A 17,169-nucleotide genomic window follows, 5' to 3' on the forward strand; every position below is an offset into this window, starting at 1 on the left:
GGTAATGTGTGTCTCCTGGGCTTGTTGTTGGACAAATACAGTAATGAGCAGTATCCATGGTTACCTGTCATAGCTGCCAGTATTCCTGGAGTTTACCTCTGTGCACTGTCACCATACTGCTGAGTGACATTAAATTCATTACCTCAGTTTATGTTGTATTTATGTTAAAACGTGTTGAAAGTTCAATTAACAATATTTTACATTTGAATAGAAGGCTGTGTATATGTACACGTCTATTTCGAGGTTATCCATTGCAATCTATAACAAGCCTGTGCTCAGTGTCTATAATAATTTTATTTAAGTCTCACCAAACTTAGAGCATCTAAGTGTCAAATTATGATGTTGATACAGCTGTAACCATTCTGATAAAAAAAATCATCAGAATTTCTCTGTAATACTAACAGGATATCATCTGTTATAAAGTCATGATGAAAATGTTAAGAAATCATTGGTGAAAATAACAACAACAAAAACAAGTATAACTGAAAAAGTCTGATTTCAAATAAAATCAAAATTTTACAATTATTTCCAGGTAGAATCAAGCTTAAAACTGAAGGGTAAGCTTTAACAGGTGACAATTTAAAACAGGAAAGTGTTTAATACTACATAGTCTAATTACAAACTATATTATAGATTATTATACATAACCAAATACCACTTTTGACTTACTAAATTATCACTTTTGATCAGTAAATTATATTATTTCCAGAATCAATATTTCTTTACAAACGAGCTTAAAACTTCTAAACATGATAAAAACAATATATGTTCAACTGTCCAAAATTATTAAAAGTTTGGGTTCAGAAATTTAAGAAGTGTTAGAGAAGGCTAAATCATGAAAGTTTATGAAATCAGGTGCAAATCAATTTTCAGAATCTAGAATTGTATACTGACAGGTCATAATTAGAAAAGTAAAACGACATAAATACATGGATCATATGTTTATCATATCATTACAAAAACTCCTCTACTTCATTGTACCTAGGTTCCTGACATCACTACTGCATAAACCTGAAGGCAAAATCCTTTGTAGTCCCAAACACAATGTACACCTTATCAAGGTATTATCACACTTTTTTTTACAATTAATTTAATGTATAACATCATTGCTAAGATTAATCAAATTAGTCTAAAAAAACTGTATTCACAAAATGAGGAAAAATTCTTTACAAGATTGGCACTTAATGTGGCTTTGAAGTCATTGCACAGCAGCAGAATCACACAGGAATCAATATTAAATTCTTACCACAACAACAAGAGCTGTCTTATGTTGAGATGAAAATTAGCACTACGTGTATATACTTTGCGTGTAAAATTCAGTATATCAGACAGAGGAACTGTGCAACTAGTACCACAGAATGCAGTGTCTGGTTGTAATACAAGGGACACCTGCCTTTCACCTAGGTGACCCAGGCAAATTTCCAGATCAGACTTGAAAATGGGTCATCTGTCCATGTGTGTGTTAAGATTTCCCCAAGTATTCTGGCTTCTTTGCTCCAGGCCACCAAGAATTCATGACTGACAAGAGCTTGTTTGATCTACTGCATGGTTGTTGTAAAATACCTTTTGTCAATACCACAAATTGTCGAGGAGATTGAGGAACTAGAAACAAACTTTATTTTTAACAGGACATGAAAGACAAAGACCATTGGGAGGTAGAAATATTATAAAACGCAGTTATAAGCAATCAGACTTGAAGGACAATCCCATCTGCTTAAAGCTATTGAAGGAGGAAAAACCAGTGTAATTACGATAGTATTATGCAGTTCTATTTTAAGGGAGGACAAGAAATCTGTGAGCTTGCTCTAGTCAGGTCACTATGTAGTATATCATAAAATATATTCTGTTATTGAATTAATGAAAAATATCAGGAGATATGTATCTAATGAAAACTGAGCAAAAAAAAATTTCAAGCTGACGTAATAGCAAGGTAGTATATATATATATGTCAGTTTTAGGTAGTCACCCCCAATAAGTAGCCAAAATGATTGAAAATGCAAAAAAGACACCATTACATGCTAAGATTTAACAAAGTATATTGTAAACATCTTGCCACGTCCATCATATTACACATTCTTTGTGTGATTTGTCGGTACATTTCTACTTGAATGTCCTCGCTTTTCCTAATTGGCTCTCACAGATGCAAGATCTTCCACAAAAAGCATCAATCGAGACATAACTTGTCCAAAATGTCAGCTTCAACATCTCTTTATTGTGTGTAAGTTTGGATATAAGTGTCCTTGAATAAATTTATAGACTTTATACCAATACATTTTCATTTCAGTCTAGTCAAGTCAAACAGAAGCTCGAGAATCTGGGTCAATTAGAGACATCATTTTCGTTGAAATGCTTGAATCCTTGAGAGGCTTTGTACATACTGAGATCATCTTGGTCTGTCTTTCAAGACTCAGAAATGCTTCATATGTTTTCTGTAAGGTAAGAAAAGTATAATTACAAATTACTGTATTCTAAACAAGTTCATTGGGCTAAAAAGGTCACAAGCACTTCAGTATTTCATTCTAATTCAGGATAAAAAAATAATTCTGTATGAAATGCTAAAATCAGCCTTCTAATGTTTAGAGATGTGTTGCGCAAAAAAAAAAAGTCAAATTCTAGATTAGTCATGGAAAAATGAGTAGATATATATTGTTATCTTAAAAAACACAATAATGAGCATTATCCTTGATGATATTTTAATGTGCAATTAATCTTTTGTGAATAGTAATCAAGGCTACCCTGTCTAAAAAGTGTAAAATATGCTGATTTTGTCAATACGCTATCCTTTTACAGAAACTAATAATTCAAAACATGCTGATTTGAAGAGAAGTGTAAAACTTGCTGACACAAAGGAAATGTGTAAAGGAAACAGATGGTACATCTACACTAAAAGATGTATCAGCTTACAAAGGATGACAGTCTGTCGAAGTAAAATGTTATCTACAAAATATTATATAAAGCTGCCCCTAAACACTATAAAGCCTTTTTACTTTACCGAAGAAGAGACAGACAAAAAATTCCACATCTGTACATTAATGAAAAGTTAATGAGTCCAAAGAGTTTAACCAAAAAAAAAAAAAAATCAATAAATTAATTTATGATAAATTGACCATAAATCGATTAGTATTATCAATTAGTATAATACATTAATTAGAAAAGCTACAAATAAATCTCCTACACTTTATCCCTTTCTCCTTAACAAACTTGTTCCAACACCTGTAATCTTACTTCAGTGATATAGTGTACTAAAGACTTCCTTAGGTAGGTAGAGGTGAGCTGTACTTGCTACATATGATGTTCAGATGTCGCTGTAGCTGGAAGTCTGAACAGGCATTAACATGCTATAAATCAACTCCTTTAAAATTGATAAGTGAAGTTCATCAATACTCCCATAGTTTGTATCATCAACCACAAAGGCTGTTGGCTAATTAAGCCAATGCTTTATACTGTACAACTAATTACGAGATCCCACGTCACTCCTTACCTGTCTGGGCCTTTCATTACTGGCCATATTCCACAGTCACAGCCTTTGTCTTAAGGTATTCTGTCAGCGCCTCTTGGCCTGTAAGTATGAAAATTCATGTCTTCATCACGACAACTTTATCAGAGTGATTGTCATAAAAATCACCTAAAGCATTGATCCTTTTCAAAGCATATTACCACTATCACGTCAAACCACACAAAAATCTAACAATCTGCTTCTAGGAAATCTTTTGTTGTAGTGCTTTAACATTTTTGCCTACTTTGCTCTTTTACCACCAGGAAAGTTAAAAAAATAGGTGGGTTAAATTTTAATGCTGAAGCTAAAACGTATGTTCTATATACTTTGAGAGCAGCAACTTGGCTAAAATGAATATTTTCTGTGAGTGCAACCAAAGTTCCCCATTTTTATAAATATCTTCCCCCTAAACCCCATTTTGTATATATCCCCAACCAACCATTCATAAATATCTCATAACATATTTCCACTTTGATGAATATTCTATTTCACCAAAACATAATGCTCACACACAAGTGCATCATGAGCAATGTTTACAGTAGAAATCAGGTTTTGTCCAAATGACTAAGACACCTTCCAGGCAACACAATAAACTCACACATGCATCAAGTTTATTCAATTTTTCGTAAACGTAATAACCAAATGGCAAGCTGCCAGGCATTTCACACCCAAAGAAAAATAAGACAGTATTTCATTAGCCTTATTCTAACACTTGTGTCATGTGCCTCAGTATTTACTGAGGAATATCATACCAGGTCTGCCAGCCAATTTTTCTCAGCGTTACCACCCAATTTGTTGGACATTAGGCGGACAAAATCTAATCATTATATAAAGGCATCAAAAGCTCTTGTTAGCAACAACAGCATCAAAAGACTCTGTCATTCCAACCTGATCAGCTCACAGTTAGTTTAATCAGCTCACAGATAGACTGTCTCTCTCTCATACCCTGCCTGATCAGCTCACAGAAAGACTGTCTCTCTCTCATACCCAGCCTGATCAGCTCACAGAAAGACTGTCTCTCTCTCTCTCATACCCAGCCTGATCAGCTCACAGAAAGACTCTCTCTCTCTCATACCCTGCCTGATCAGCTCACAGAAAGACTGTCTCTCTCTCATACCCAGCCTGATCAGCTCACAGAAAGACTGTCTCTCTCTCATACCCTGCCTGATCAGCTCACAGATAGACTGTCTCTCTCTCATACCCAGCCTGATCAGCTCACAGATAGACTGTCTCTCTCTCATACCCAGCCTCACAGATAGACTGTCTCTCTCTCATACTCAGCCTGATCTGCTCATAGATAGACTGTCTCTCTCTCATACCCAGCCTGATCTGCTCATAGATAGACTGTCTCTCTCTCATACCCAGCCTGATCAGCTCACAGACAGACTGTCTCTCTCTCATACCCAGCCTGATCCGCTCACAGATAGACTGTCTCTCTCTCATACCCAGCCTGATCAGCTCACAGACAGACTGTCTCTCTCTCATACCCTGCCTGATCAGCTCACAGAAAGACTGTCTCTCTCTCATACCCAGCCTGATCCGCTCACAGATAGACTGTCTCTCTCTCATACCCAGCCTGATCAGCTCACAGACAGACTGTCTCTCTCTCATACCCTGCCTGATCAGTCTCTCTCTCATACTCAGCCTGATCTGCTCATAGAGAGACTGTCTCTCTCTCATACACAGCCTGATCAGCTCACAGATAGACTGTCTCTCTCTCATACCCAGCCTCACAGATAGACTGTCTCTCTCTCTCATACCCAGCCTGATCCCTCACTGTCTCTCTCTCATAGATAGACAGATAGACTCTCTCTCTCTCTCTGATCTGCTCATAGATAGACTGTCTCTCTCTCATACCCATCAGCTCACAGATAGACTGTCTCTCTCTCATACCCAGCCTGATCAGCTCACAGACAGACTGTCTCTCTCTCATACCCAGCCTGATCACAGATAGACTGTCTCTCTCTCTACCCAGCCTGATCACTGTCTCTCTCTCAGCTCACAGAAAGACTGTCTCTCTCTCATACCCAGCCTGATCACAGATAGACTGTCTCTCTCTCATACCCAGCCTGATCAGCTCACAGACAGACTGTCTCTCTCTCATACCCAGCCTGATCAGCTCACAGATAGACTGTCTCTCTCTCATACCCAGCCTGATCAGCTCACAGATAGACTGTCTCTCTCTCATACCCAGCCTGATCAGCTCACAGACAGACTGTCTCTCTCTCATACCCAGCCTGATCCGCTCACAGACAGACTGTCTCTCTCTCATACCCAGCCTCACAGATAGACTGTCTCTCTCTCATACCCTGCCTGATCAGCTCACAGATAGACTGTCTCTCTCATACTCAGCCTGATCTGCTCATAGATAGACTGTCTCTCTCTCATACTCTGCCTGATCAGCTCACAGACAGACTGTCTCTCTCATACCAAGCCTCACAGATAGACTCTCCGTCTCATACCAGCCTGATCAGTTCACATACTGACCATCTCTTTATAATATACAAGACATGTAAATAGTGATGAGAGATTATTGAGAGAACATGTTTAGTGGTGATAGATATTGTAACAAGATATGAGGTGACTGAATATCTGAACAAAAAATTAAGTGATAATTGTCCTGGATATTGTGACAAAAGGATTATGAGTGGTGACTGGATATTGTGACAAATTAATTATGATGGTGACTGGATATTGTGACAAATGAATTATGAGTGGTGACTGGATATTGTGATAAATGAATTATGAGTGGTGACTGGATATTGTGACAAATGAATTATGAGTGGTGACTGGATATTGTGATAAAGGAATTATGAGTGGTGACTGGATATTGTGACAAATGAATTATGAGTGGTGACTGGATATTGTGACAAATGAATTATGAGTGGTGACTGGATATTGTGACAAATGAATTATGAGTGGTGACTGGATATTGTGACAAATGAATTATGAGCGTTGACAAGAGTCTAGTTCTTATTTTGAACGACGAATTGAAACTGAAGATCATTATCAACATACAAAATGCACATTATTCTGGACTCGTTAAATTTGATCCTACATGCCTCGAGGTAAAACCTTTTGAAGGCCAGTACGTTTCATTGTTTTAATTTATGTCTGTACACTTAACTCTTAGGCAATATATATATTTTTCATAATCCAACACTTTTCTCATGGTGTCAATTTAATCAAGGTGCAACGTTTCAGTATTAGAAGGAACATCACTAATGGCTGCCACAGTAACGTATAATTCTAAATATTCTCACCTGATGAAGACTTTAATCAAAATTTACAGCCAATTTGATTTCACTCTCATCCTTGAACTGATGTAGGAAACTTGTTTTTGAATACTCAGAAATGAGAATAAAGAAGTATGCCATAGATTTTGAAATAAGCAATAAACTTAAAGTGTAAACAAAAATAATTAAGAAATTACATCAGAGGCAATTTGTGTCAAGAACAAGTAAACTGGTGTGGATCACAATGTTTTTTCAGTACTTTCCCACACATTTTTCATTACAGCATATTTGAAGAAGAATCAAGCTTCACCAGAATTTATACATTAATTGATTTAAATTGTGTTGAATACATGCAAGGGAAATACAATTTCATTACCCGCTCATTGATTTAACTGGCCATTCCAGTGACATAAAGGACTGTTCCGGGAATACACTCGAAAAGAAAAAGACATTTTGTGAAGTTTTGCGGCCGTCTAAGTATTATTGAATAACCCAACCCTCCTTGTAGGCATCCCTGGGGACCCATAACATACACATATACCTGACAGCTATACTGTTCAGCCCACAAGACCAGAGAAGCACTGACAATACACACAAACCACAAAGTTGTACAAGGATGGACAGGGACTTACCATCCCACAGCGTGTATGTGGCTGCCAACTTTGCAAAAAACAGCTCAGACAGAGACAAAGTTTTGATAGCTACATCTGAATGTTTTCAGAACATGTAAATATGTGTATCTAGTACTCTAGCTGGTCTATAAAAGCCAAGTTTGATGATAAAAAGTTGATTTGGTCTCAGTCCAACTACACAGTTCAATCACAGCTGTATATTATCAAACTATCCAGTTGTGTATTTATCTGTAGGATGGGAAACAAATCAAATGTTTGGTGTGTGTAAATTTTCTTTTTTACTTTATTTCACTTCAAATTTATCATTATGAGGGGTAAAAAGAGAGGGATGCTTTTTACATTTTGAGATGATCATTCTGGGGGTAAAAAGAGAGAGGATGGTTTTACATTTTGAAATGATCATTCTGGGGGTAAAAAGAGAGGGGATGGTTTTCATTCTAGGGGTAAAAAAGAGAGGGGATGGTTTTACATTTTGAGATGATCATTCTGGGGGTAAAAAGAGAGGGGATGGTTTTACATTTTGAGATGATCATTCTTGGGGTAAAAAGAGAGGGGATGGTTTTACATTTTGAGATGATCATTCTGGGGGTAAAAAGAGAATGGATGGTTTTACATTTTGAGATGATCATTCTGGGGGTAAAAAGAGAGGGGATGGTTTTACATTTTGAGAAGACCATTCTGGGGGTAAAAAGAGAGGGGATGGTTTTACATTTTGAGATGACCATTCTGGAGGGAAAAAGAGAGGGGATTGTTTTACATTTTGAGATGATCATTCTAGGGGTTAAAAGAGAGGGGATGGTTTTACATTTTGAGATGATCATTCTTGGGGTAAAAAGAGAGGGGATGGTTTTACATTTTGAGATGATCATTCTTTGGGTAAAAAAGAGAGGGGATGGTTTTACATTTTGAGATGATCATTCTAGGGGTTAAAAGAGAGGGGATGGTTTTACATTTTGAAATGATCATTCTGGGGGTAAAAAGAGAGGGGATGGTTTTACATTTTTAGATGACCATTCTGGGGGTAAAAAGAGAGGGGATGGTTTTACATTTTGAGATGACCATTCTGGGGGTAAAAAGAGAGGGGATGGTTTTACATTTTGAGAAGATCATTCTGGGGGTACAGAAGAGAGGATGGTTTTTACATTTTGAGATGACCACTCTGGGGAGAAAAAGAGAGGGGATGGTTTTACATTTTGAGATGATCATTCTGGAGTGAAAAGAAGAGGGGATGGTTTTTACATTTTGAAAAGACCATTCTGGGGGTAAAAAGAGAGGGGATGGTTTTACATTTTGAGATGACCATTCTGGGGGTAAAAAGAGAGGGGATGGTTTTACATTTTGAGATGACCATTCTGGGGGTAAAAAAGAGAGGGGATGGTTTTACATTTTGAGATGATCATTCTGGGGGTAAAAAAGAGAGGGGGTGGTTTTACATTTTGAGATGATCATTCTGGAGGTAAAAAGAGAGGGGATGGTTTTACATTTTGAGAAGACCATTCTGGGGAGAAAAAGAGAAGGGATGGTTTTACATTTTGAGATGATCATTCTGGGGAGAAAAAGAGAGGGGATGGTTTTACATTTTGAGATGATCATTCTAGGGGTTAAAAGAGAGGGGATGGTTTTACATTTTGAGATGATCATTCTGGGGGTAGAAAGAGAGGGGATGGTTTTACATTTTGAGATGATCATTCTGGAGGGAGAAGAAGAGGGGATGGTTTCACATTATGAGATGATCATTCTGGGGGTAAAAAGAGAGGGGATGGTCTTACATTTATGCTTATTTGAAAAATATTAAGAACTCGCTACTATGTAAGAAAAGTTGGCAGGGGTCAAGGTCAGGGTCAGGGTGAATGTCTCGAGGGACATTTCATGTTTGTTGTTCAAGATATTTATGATTTTTCAAATCATATTATTGTTTTTGAGTTTTTCTTTTATTTTCAATATCTAGAGGATAGTGAGTGAAGGAATTGCCTGGTCTTTTAACTGGATGAATTTCTTAGCTTGATCACTGTTTATGAAAACAAAACGTTTGATTCTTTTTTTTAATCTTTTACAAAAGAGCTGTATGAAGCCTGCAGGACCCATGAGATACCAAAAGGACCACTGGTGTTGTGTCTGATGCCATGACAAACCAAAATGTGAAAACACAATAACAGACAATATCAAAGATAAAAGCTTTCTTGTTTAAGAGATTCAATAAACTGTTTAAACATCTGAACCACTGAGGACCTGAATTGTCTTGGCATTCGATCAGGAAATACTCCTATACTTGCGAATTGGGTACAATGAAATTCAACAACAAACTGTCCGTGGATGTGGGAGATGAGAAAATTCTACATCAATTACTGTCGACAGATTGACAAAACACAGACCTTCATGCTGTAGTCTTCAATTTGGTTTTGTGTAACAAGCAAGTCCAACTTTAATTCCCCAGGCTAAACAGACAATTTCAAAGTGTAAATTAAAGTTATATACAACATCATATGTGTTAGACAAAGAACTGGCCAGGACTGTTGCAGGGCCCATGTTCAAAGTGTGAGCAAAGAAATGCAGCACACATGGAACCATTTGCCAAGTGTAAGATTTTCCTGCTGACACACATATAATTCAGCTTTAATTTACCGTATTTATCCAGAAATATGGCCATATGATGACAAATAACATCTGTTTATTTTCCTTCAAAAAAGAAACATTTTCCTCATTGTTGTCAATGAAACCGAGAAGTAGTACTGACTATTTTTTCAAGATGAGCTATATTGAATTTTAGACCAAACCGAAAAAAGGATTTTGTCAGGACAATCTCAGGATCATTTCATGCACATTCGATATTTTGACACTCCATAGTAATGTTGCAGATCAAATTTGGTTGAAATCTACCCAGGCATCAAGAAGGAGTAGTGTTTTGGAGCAAAGTATTGTCTAACTTCCTCCATGTATAGTGACAGGTAGATAAAGAAATATACCTAGAGAATCGAGGAATTGTAAACAATGTATAGAGACAGGTAGATATAGAAATATACCTAGAGAATCGAGGAATTGTAAACAATGTATAGAGACAGGTAGATATAGAAATATACCTAGAGAATCGAGGAATTGTAAACAATGTATAGAGACAGGTAGATATAGAAATATACCTAGAGAATCGAGGAATTGTAAACAATGTATAGAGACAGGTAGATATAGAAATATACCTAGAGAATCGAGGAATTGTAAACAATGTATAGAGACAGGTAGATATAGAAATATACCTAGAGAATCGAGGAATTGTAAACAATGTAAAGAGACAGGTAGATATAGAAATATACCTAGAGAATCGAGGAATTGTAAACAATGTATAGAGACAGGTAGATATAGAAATATACCTAGAGAATCAAGGAATTGTAAACAATGTATAGAGACAGGTAGATATAGAAATATACCTAGAGAATCGAGGAATTGTAAACAATGTATAGAGACAGGTAGATATAGAAATATATAGAGACAGGTAGAAATCAAGGAATTGTAAACAATGTATAGAGACAGGTAGATATAGAAATATACCTAGAGAATCAAGGAATTGTAAACAATGTATAGAGACAGGTAGATATAGAAATATACCTAGAGAATCAAGGAATTGTAAACAATGTATAGAGACAGCTAGAGAATCAAGGAATTGTAAACAATGTATAGAGACAGGTAGAGAATCAAGGAATTGTAAACAATGTATAGAGACAGGTAGAGAATCAAGGTATTGTAAACAATGTATAGAGACAGGTAGATATAGAAATATACCTAGAGAATCGAGGAATTGTAAACAATGTATAGAGACAGGTAGATATAGAAATATACCTAGAGAATCAAGGAATTGTAAACAATGTATAGAGACAGGTAGATATAGAAATATACCTAGAGAATCAAGGAATTGTAAACAATGTATAGAGACAGGTAGATATAGAAATATACCTAGAGAATCAAGGAATTGTAAAGGTAACAATGTAACTCCTTTGAGGTGGAAGATGGACTGAATTTTTTATCAATTTTTAGTGAATTTCAAAACTTAGATTGAAATACATAAAAAATATCCATAATAATGTGCATTAGGGAAACATATTTTTGAAACTTCAATACGTAAGTCTTTCATTATAATATTACATATGTACATTAGTTCTGTTACAAGATCATTATATACATTATATAATTCATATGACTATCATATGATAGTATTTTACTGAAGGCCGATGGCTCAGACTGTCGAATAAATTTTGAAATCTTGGAGCCCTGCCCCATCCCCCACTGGACTTTGAGTAGGAAGTTATGTTAACATATTGCCTCCCCTCTTCCCCAAGCACCTTAAACCCATTTTTTCAAAAACAATTCTAACCCTGATGACAAAACGGTTTATCTTGTTTAATGTCTTGTCGTTGAATAAGTTATGGTTACTGTGACCACAAACAAACATAAAAATATTGATTGAATGTTAGTGGTGAATTAATGGATGCACCCAGGAGGACTGGATGATGAACTATATAAGATCTTGGTGGCAAAATCTAATTGCCAACATGCTTGGACTATGCAGTATTTTCATATCACAAAGCCCAGTAGGTCTGTCCTTATCATCCCTATTGAATATATGCTAAGCAAACACATCTTGCTAGATGACATTGAAAGTGAGTGAAGGTCAAACTCACATTTATTCCTAGCCATGGACAATATCTCAGTCATGGCATTCAAGAAGATTTATAACCATGTGTAAACAAATACTGCTCGTTATTTTAGTTTAGTAGATATCAATTAATATCTTATCACTAACCTAATGGACCATGAGAAACATGTTTCATTTAAAGATTTTAACTCATTTGAATTCAGTTTTAACAGATCAGTCATTCATCACTGAGAATCCATAACTTCAATATCAAATACTTAGATAATTTTGGAAAAAAATAGAGATATATGAACTCCTGTGACCTTGAAAGAAGGTCAAGGTTTTGAACCGGTCAGCTACAATTCATGCATGAACAATATATGCTTTGTAATAACTGTATAAGGTTTGCTTTGTAAATACTGTATGATGTATGCTTTGTAATTACTTTATGATGTATGTTTTGTAAATACTGTATGATGTATGTTTTGTAATCACTGTATGATGTATGCTTTGTAATAACTGTGTGATATATGCATTGTAATTACTGTATGGTGTCTGCTTTTATAATTACTATATGATGAATGCTTTGTAATAACTGTATGAGGTTTGCTTTGTAATTACTGTATGAGGTTTAGTTTGTAATTACTGTATGATGTTTGCTTTGTAATTAGAGTATGAAATATGCTTTGTAATTACTGTATGATGTTTGCTTTGTAACTAGTGTGAAATATGCTTTGTAATTACTGTATGATGTTTGCTTTGTAACTAGTGTGAAATATGCTTTGTAATTACTGTATGGTGTATGCTTTGTAATTACTGTGTGATATATGCTTTGTAATTACTGTATGGTGTATGCTTTGTAATTACAGTATGAAATATGCTTTGTAATTACTGTATGAGGTTTGCTTTGTAATTACAGTATGAAATATGCTTTGTAATTACTGTATGATGTTTGCTTTGTAATTACAGTGTGAAATATGCTTTGTAATTACTGTATGATGTTTGCTTTGTAACTAGTGTGAAATATGCTTTGTAATTACTGTATGGTGTATGCTTTGTAATTACAGTATGAAATATGCTTTGTAATTACTGTATGAGGTTTGCTTTGTAATTACTGTATGATGTTTGCTTTGTAATTACTTTATGATGTATGCTTTGTAATTACAGTATGAAATATGCTTTGTAATTACTGTATGAGGTTTGCTTTGTAACTACAGTGTGAAATATGCTTTGTGATTACTGTATGGTGTATGCTTTGTAATTACAGTATGAAATATGCTTTGTAATTACTGTATGAGGTTTGCTTTGTAACTACAGTGTAAAATATGCTTTGTATTTACTGTATGGTGTATGCTTTGTAATTACAGTATGAAATATGCTTTGTAATTACTGTATGAGGTTTGCTTTGTAATTACTGTATGATGTTTGCTTTGTAATTACTTTATGATGTATGCTTTGTAATTACAGTATGAAATATGCTTTGTAATTACTGTATGAGGTTTGCTTTATATTTACAGTATGAGGTTTGCTTCGAAATCACTGTATACTTTATTTCTTTACCAAGATATAGAAACAATTCAAACATGAAATACTAGTAACAGAAAAGATATTGGTGAGTGACTCAAACCTCCATTTACGTACAGAACTGAATCTATTGCTGATATAAGACCAATAAAACAGACTATTTTAGTATTGCACTCTGTAAGTGTCTTGAAGCTATAATTTGAATAAAATTTGCAGTTTCAGCATGGCAGAAAGCCTCCACATTAGGACCACAGAAAGCCTTTTGGAGTGTCATTCATTTTTGATGATACAGTAAAGTTAAAAGCATGTAGCCATGCTGCCCAAGTGACAAATTTGACAAGATTTTATTTGGCATTGCCAAAAAAAACCTTGCTGTTATGAAAGCAAGCTAGTTGCTGCAGGACATGTATGATATAACACAATTAGTATCTCAACACTGTAAGGAAGCCCACTCCTTTCTATACATTAGAGGTGGCAATGCCAAGGACCCAGCTGGAGTCATGTTCTGTATTTGAACAAAGCTGAGAGGTATATATGTAAAGACAACAACACATGTAACAAACTACTCTCTGTATATAATCCTAACCCATTTCAAACTTGTTAATTAAATTGAAGCATGAATTCCATCTTGTTCTATAAATATTCATACTTTTAACTGTATGAATGAACATTTCTAAGTTTTGTGCCTATGAATCTTGAATTTCCTTTATTATTTCGTTGTGGGTTATTGAATGTCTCCTTTGCCTCACTGTACAGTCCTCATTCATTCTCAAACTCAGAGTCGGTCCTCAGTCATTCTCAAACTCAGAGTCTGTCCTCACAGTCATTCTCAAACTCAGAGTCTGTCCTCAGTCATTCTCAAACTCAGAGTCTGTCCTCATAGTCATTCTGAAACTCAGAGTCTGTCCTCGGTCATTCTCAAACTCAGAGTCTGTCCTCGGTCATTCTCAAACTCAGAGTCTGTCCTCAGCCATTCTCAAACTCAGAGTCTGTCCTCACAGTCGTTCTCAAACTCAGAGTCTGTCCTCACTGTCATTCTCAAACTCAGAGTCTGTGCTCAAAGTCATTCTCAAACTCAGAGTCTGTCCTCACTGTCATTCTCAAACTCAGAGTCTTTTCTCAGTCATTCACAAGCTCAGAGTCTTTTCTCAGTCATTCACAAACTCAGAGTCTGTGCTCACAGTCATTCTCAAACTCAGAGTCTGTCCTCATAGTCATTCTCAAACTCAGAGTCTGTGCTCACAGTCATTCTCAAACTCAGAGTCTGTCCTCATAGTCATTCTCAAACTCAGAGTCTGTCCTCATAGTCATTCTCAAACTCAGAGTCTTTTCTCAGTCTTTCTCAAACTCAGAGTCTGTCCTCAGTCATTCTCAAGCTCAGAGTCTGTCCTCAGTCATTCTCAAGCTCAGAGTCTGTCCTCACAGTCATTTTCAAACACAGAGGCTGTCATCACTGTCATTCTCAAACTCAGAGTCTGTCCTCACAGTCCTTCTCAAACTCAGAGTCTGTCCTCACTGTCATTCTCAAACTCAGAGTCTTTTCTCAGTCATTCACAAGCTCAGAGTCTTTTCTCAGTCATTCACAAGCTCAGAGTCTTTTCTCAGTCATTCACAAACTCAGAGTCTTTTCTCAGTCATTCTCAAACTCAGAGTCTGTCCTCACAGTCATTCTCCAACACAGAGTCTGTCCTCACAGTCATTCACAAACTCAGAGTCTGATCTCACAGTCATTCTCAAACTCAGAGTCTGTTCTTACAGTCACTCTCAAACTCAGAGTCTGTCCTCACAGTCACTCTCAAACTCAGAGGCTGTCTTCACATTCATCTCAAGCCCAATTTGTTTAAAATGATGAGTACTACAATAAGACCTTTCCAAACATCTTGGGGGAAATTTTGCAAGATTTGAATAACTACCCTTGACCTTCAAAATTTAATTTTTTATGGTGATTTTGAGATATAGCTTTAACGGTGTCATAGAGGTCATCTGACGTGTAAAATTATGTACTTCATGTTTGCATCAATTGTAATTCTGTGAACCCCCCCTTAATATCATGTTCTATTTGTCAGGGGAAAAAGTGATGATATACAGAACAAGACATTAACAGTAGACACATTCCTCCGGACATCTGAACTCGGAAATTAATTTTCAGATGTGCCAAACTGACTTGGTTCTGATAAAAATTGTTTGAAGACAATAAATTTGTAATTTGTTTTTCTGATAAGAACAGTTATTTTCCTTGACTTTTCTTTGTTTATTCTTTGAAATATTTAAACTGCAATCTAAATTATCGTGAACTATCATGGCAATTCATGGCATATTCAGTTTACACGTGGTCAGATTCGTATGTGACACTACCGTGTCATCAGCTGATGTTTTGCAGTATAATTTATCATCCATTACAGTGTAGGCTTCGTATTGTTGTATCATCACAAAGTTGGTATATATACAGTATATCTGCACCTTTGATAAATTTGTTCTAAAGATGGCAACTCGATCCTTGCCGACCCAAATAGCCAATAACGTGTGACCTGTTCACCTTTGGAATGCCATCTTTCATTGGCTGTTAAATAAGTGGTAATTTTTTAATAAACACGGCAAAGGGAAACCCAGGATTCAGAACATTTTACCTTACCAGTGCTCGTGGTAATTTAAACAATTAATAATTTGAAATATATTGAAACATCGACATTCTGATGTTATGACCAATTGGGTTACCAATCCTCATTCAATATGATCCATTTTTTAACCCTGAACAAATCATCCGTGAAAAATGATTACTATAACAGCAAAGACAAGTGTCCCAGTGATGTGGGGCATGTGTGATAATTTTCTATGATAAATTATGCTTAATTCAGACTTCATTTCGTGAAACCTGAAGTTCAAATTAGTTATTTTAATAATTTAAGCTTTGTATCGGAAATTTGATCTCATAAATTTAATGATGGCGACATTCGTAATGATGACATTGACAAGCAGTGGTTTGGTATCCCTTCAGTCATAGTAAAAAGAATAAAAACAAACACAAATTTTCGTTAATTACAGTTCATGGTTGATTATTTTCTTAAATGTCTTTTGCAAAATAATCTTTTTTAAATTGATCCTGGTATGCATTTTAAGACTTATTTTCAAGAAGTTACGATGGCACGTCGGAAAACTTGGAGGCATGGCGTTCACTCCGACATTGGTTGCATTGTGACAAGTTCCAATTAATAAGGCTTTAAAACCAATGTTAACAATTAGAATGCATTGGCCAATTAAAAAAAGAAGATAAGAACTGGAATTCCTTCGACCTAGCTGGACCTTACAGTTCATCAGGTTAATCTTATTGTTTGAGGGTCACAAGGTCTCAAAACTTGGCCAGAAGTGTTATTATCTGGATTCCATGAACATTACGATTAAATACCATAAATTTGCGGGTATAATGCGCAGGTACTTTTTTGGGGTCAGATAAACAAAAAAACAAAAAAAAAGGTTTTCTACAGAAAAATTAATTGATTACTGGTTACCGCGATGAAAAAGTTGTGGTTTGATCCACTGATAATTAGGAAACCACAATCATCGTGACCCTGACATATTTAATTACCTTATGTAAACAAATTCACACAGGTGCCTGACTTAACAAGCATGAAAGACTTGGCTAATTTGATAATTAACTGTTCT

At 35.8% G+C, this 17,169-nt stretch overlaps 1 protein-coding gene across 2 annotated transcripts in view; it reads right to left on the minus strand.

Annotated features, from left to right (window-relative positions):
* Positions 1-275: 275 nt before the first annotated feature.
* LOC132558578 (cytosolic 10-formyltetrahydrofolate dehydrogenase-like) overlaps positions 276-17,169 on the minus strand; it is a 38,805-nt gene continuing 21,911 nt past the window's right edge. For both annotated transcript variants that reach the window (XM_060223163.1, XM_060223164.1), the window contains exons 24-25: positions 3,482-3,559; positions 276-2,429 (exon numbers count right to left, since the gene is read on the minus strand). In XM_060223163.1, coding sequence (XP_060079146.1) covers positions 3,498-3,559 — 62 coding nt within the window. In that variant the 3' untranslated portion in view covers positions 276-2,429; positions 3,482-3,497. The remainder of the gene's footprint in view (positions 2,430-3,481; positions 3,560-17,169) is intronic.

The sequence above is a fragment of the Ylistrum balloti genome, unplaced genomic scaffold (genome assembly GCF_031769215.1).
Source record: "Ylistrum balloti isolate Yb309-2 unplaced genomic scaffold, AGI_CSIRO_Ybal_v1 Utg370800, whole genome shotgun sequence".
Classification (NCBI taxonomy): Eukaryota; Metazoa; Mollusca; class Bivalvia; order Pectinida; family Pectinidae; genus Ylistrum; species Ylistrum balloti.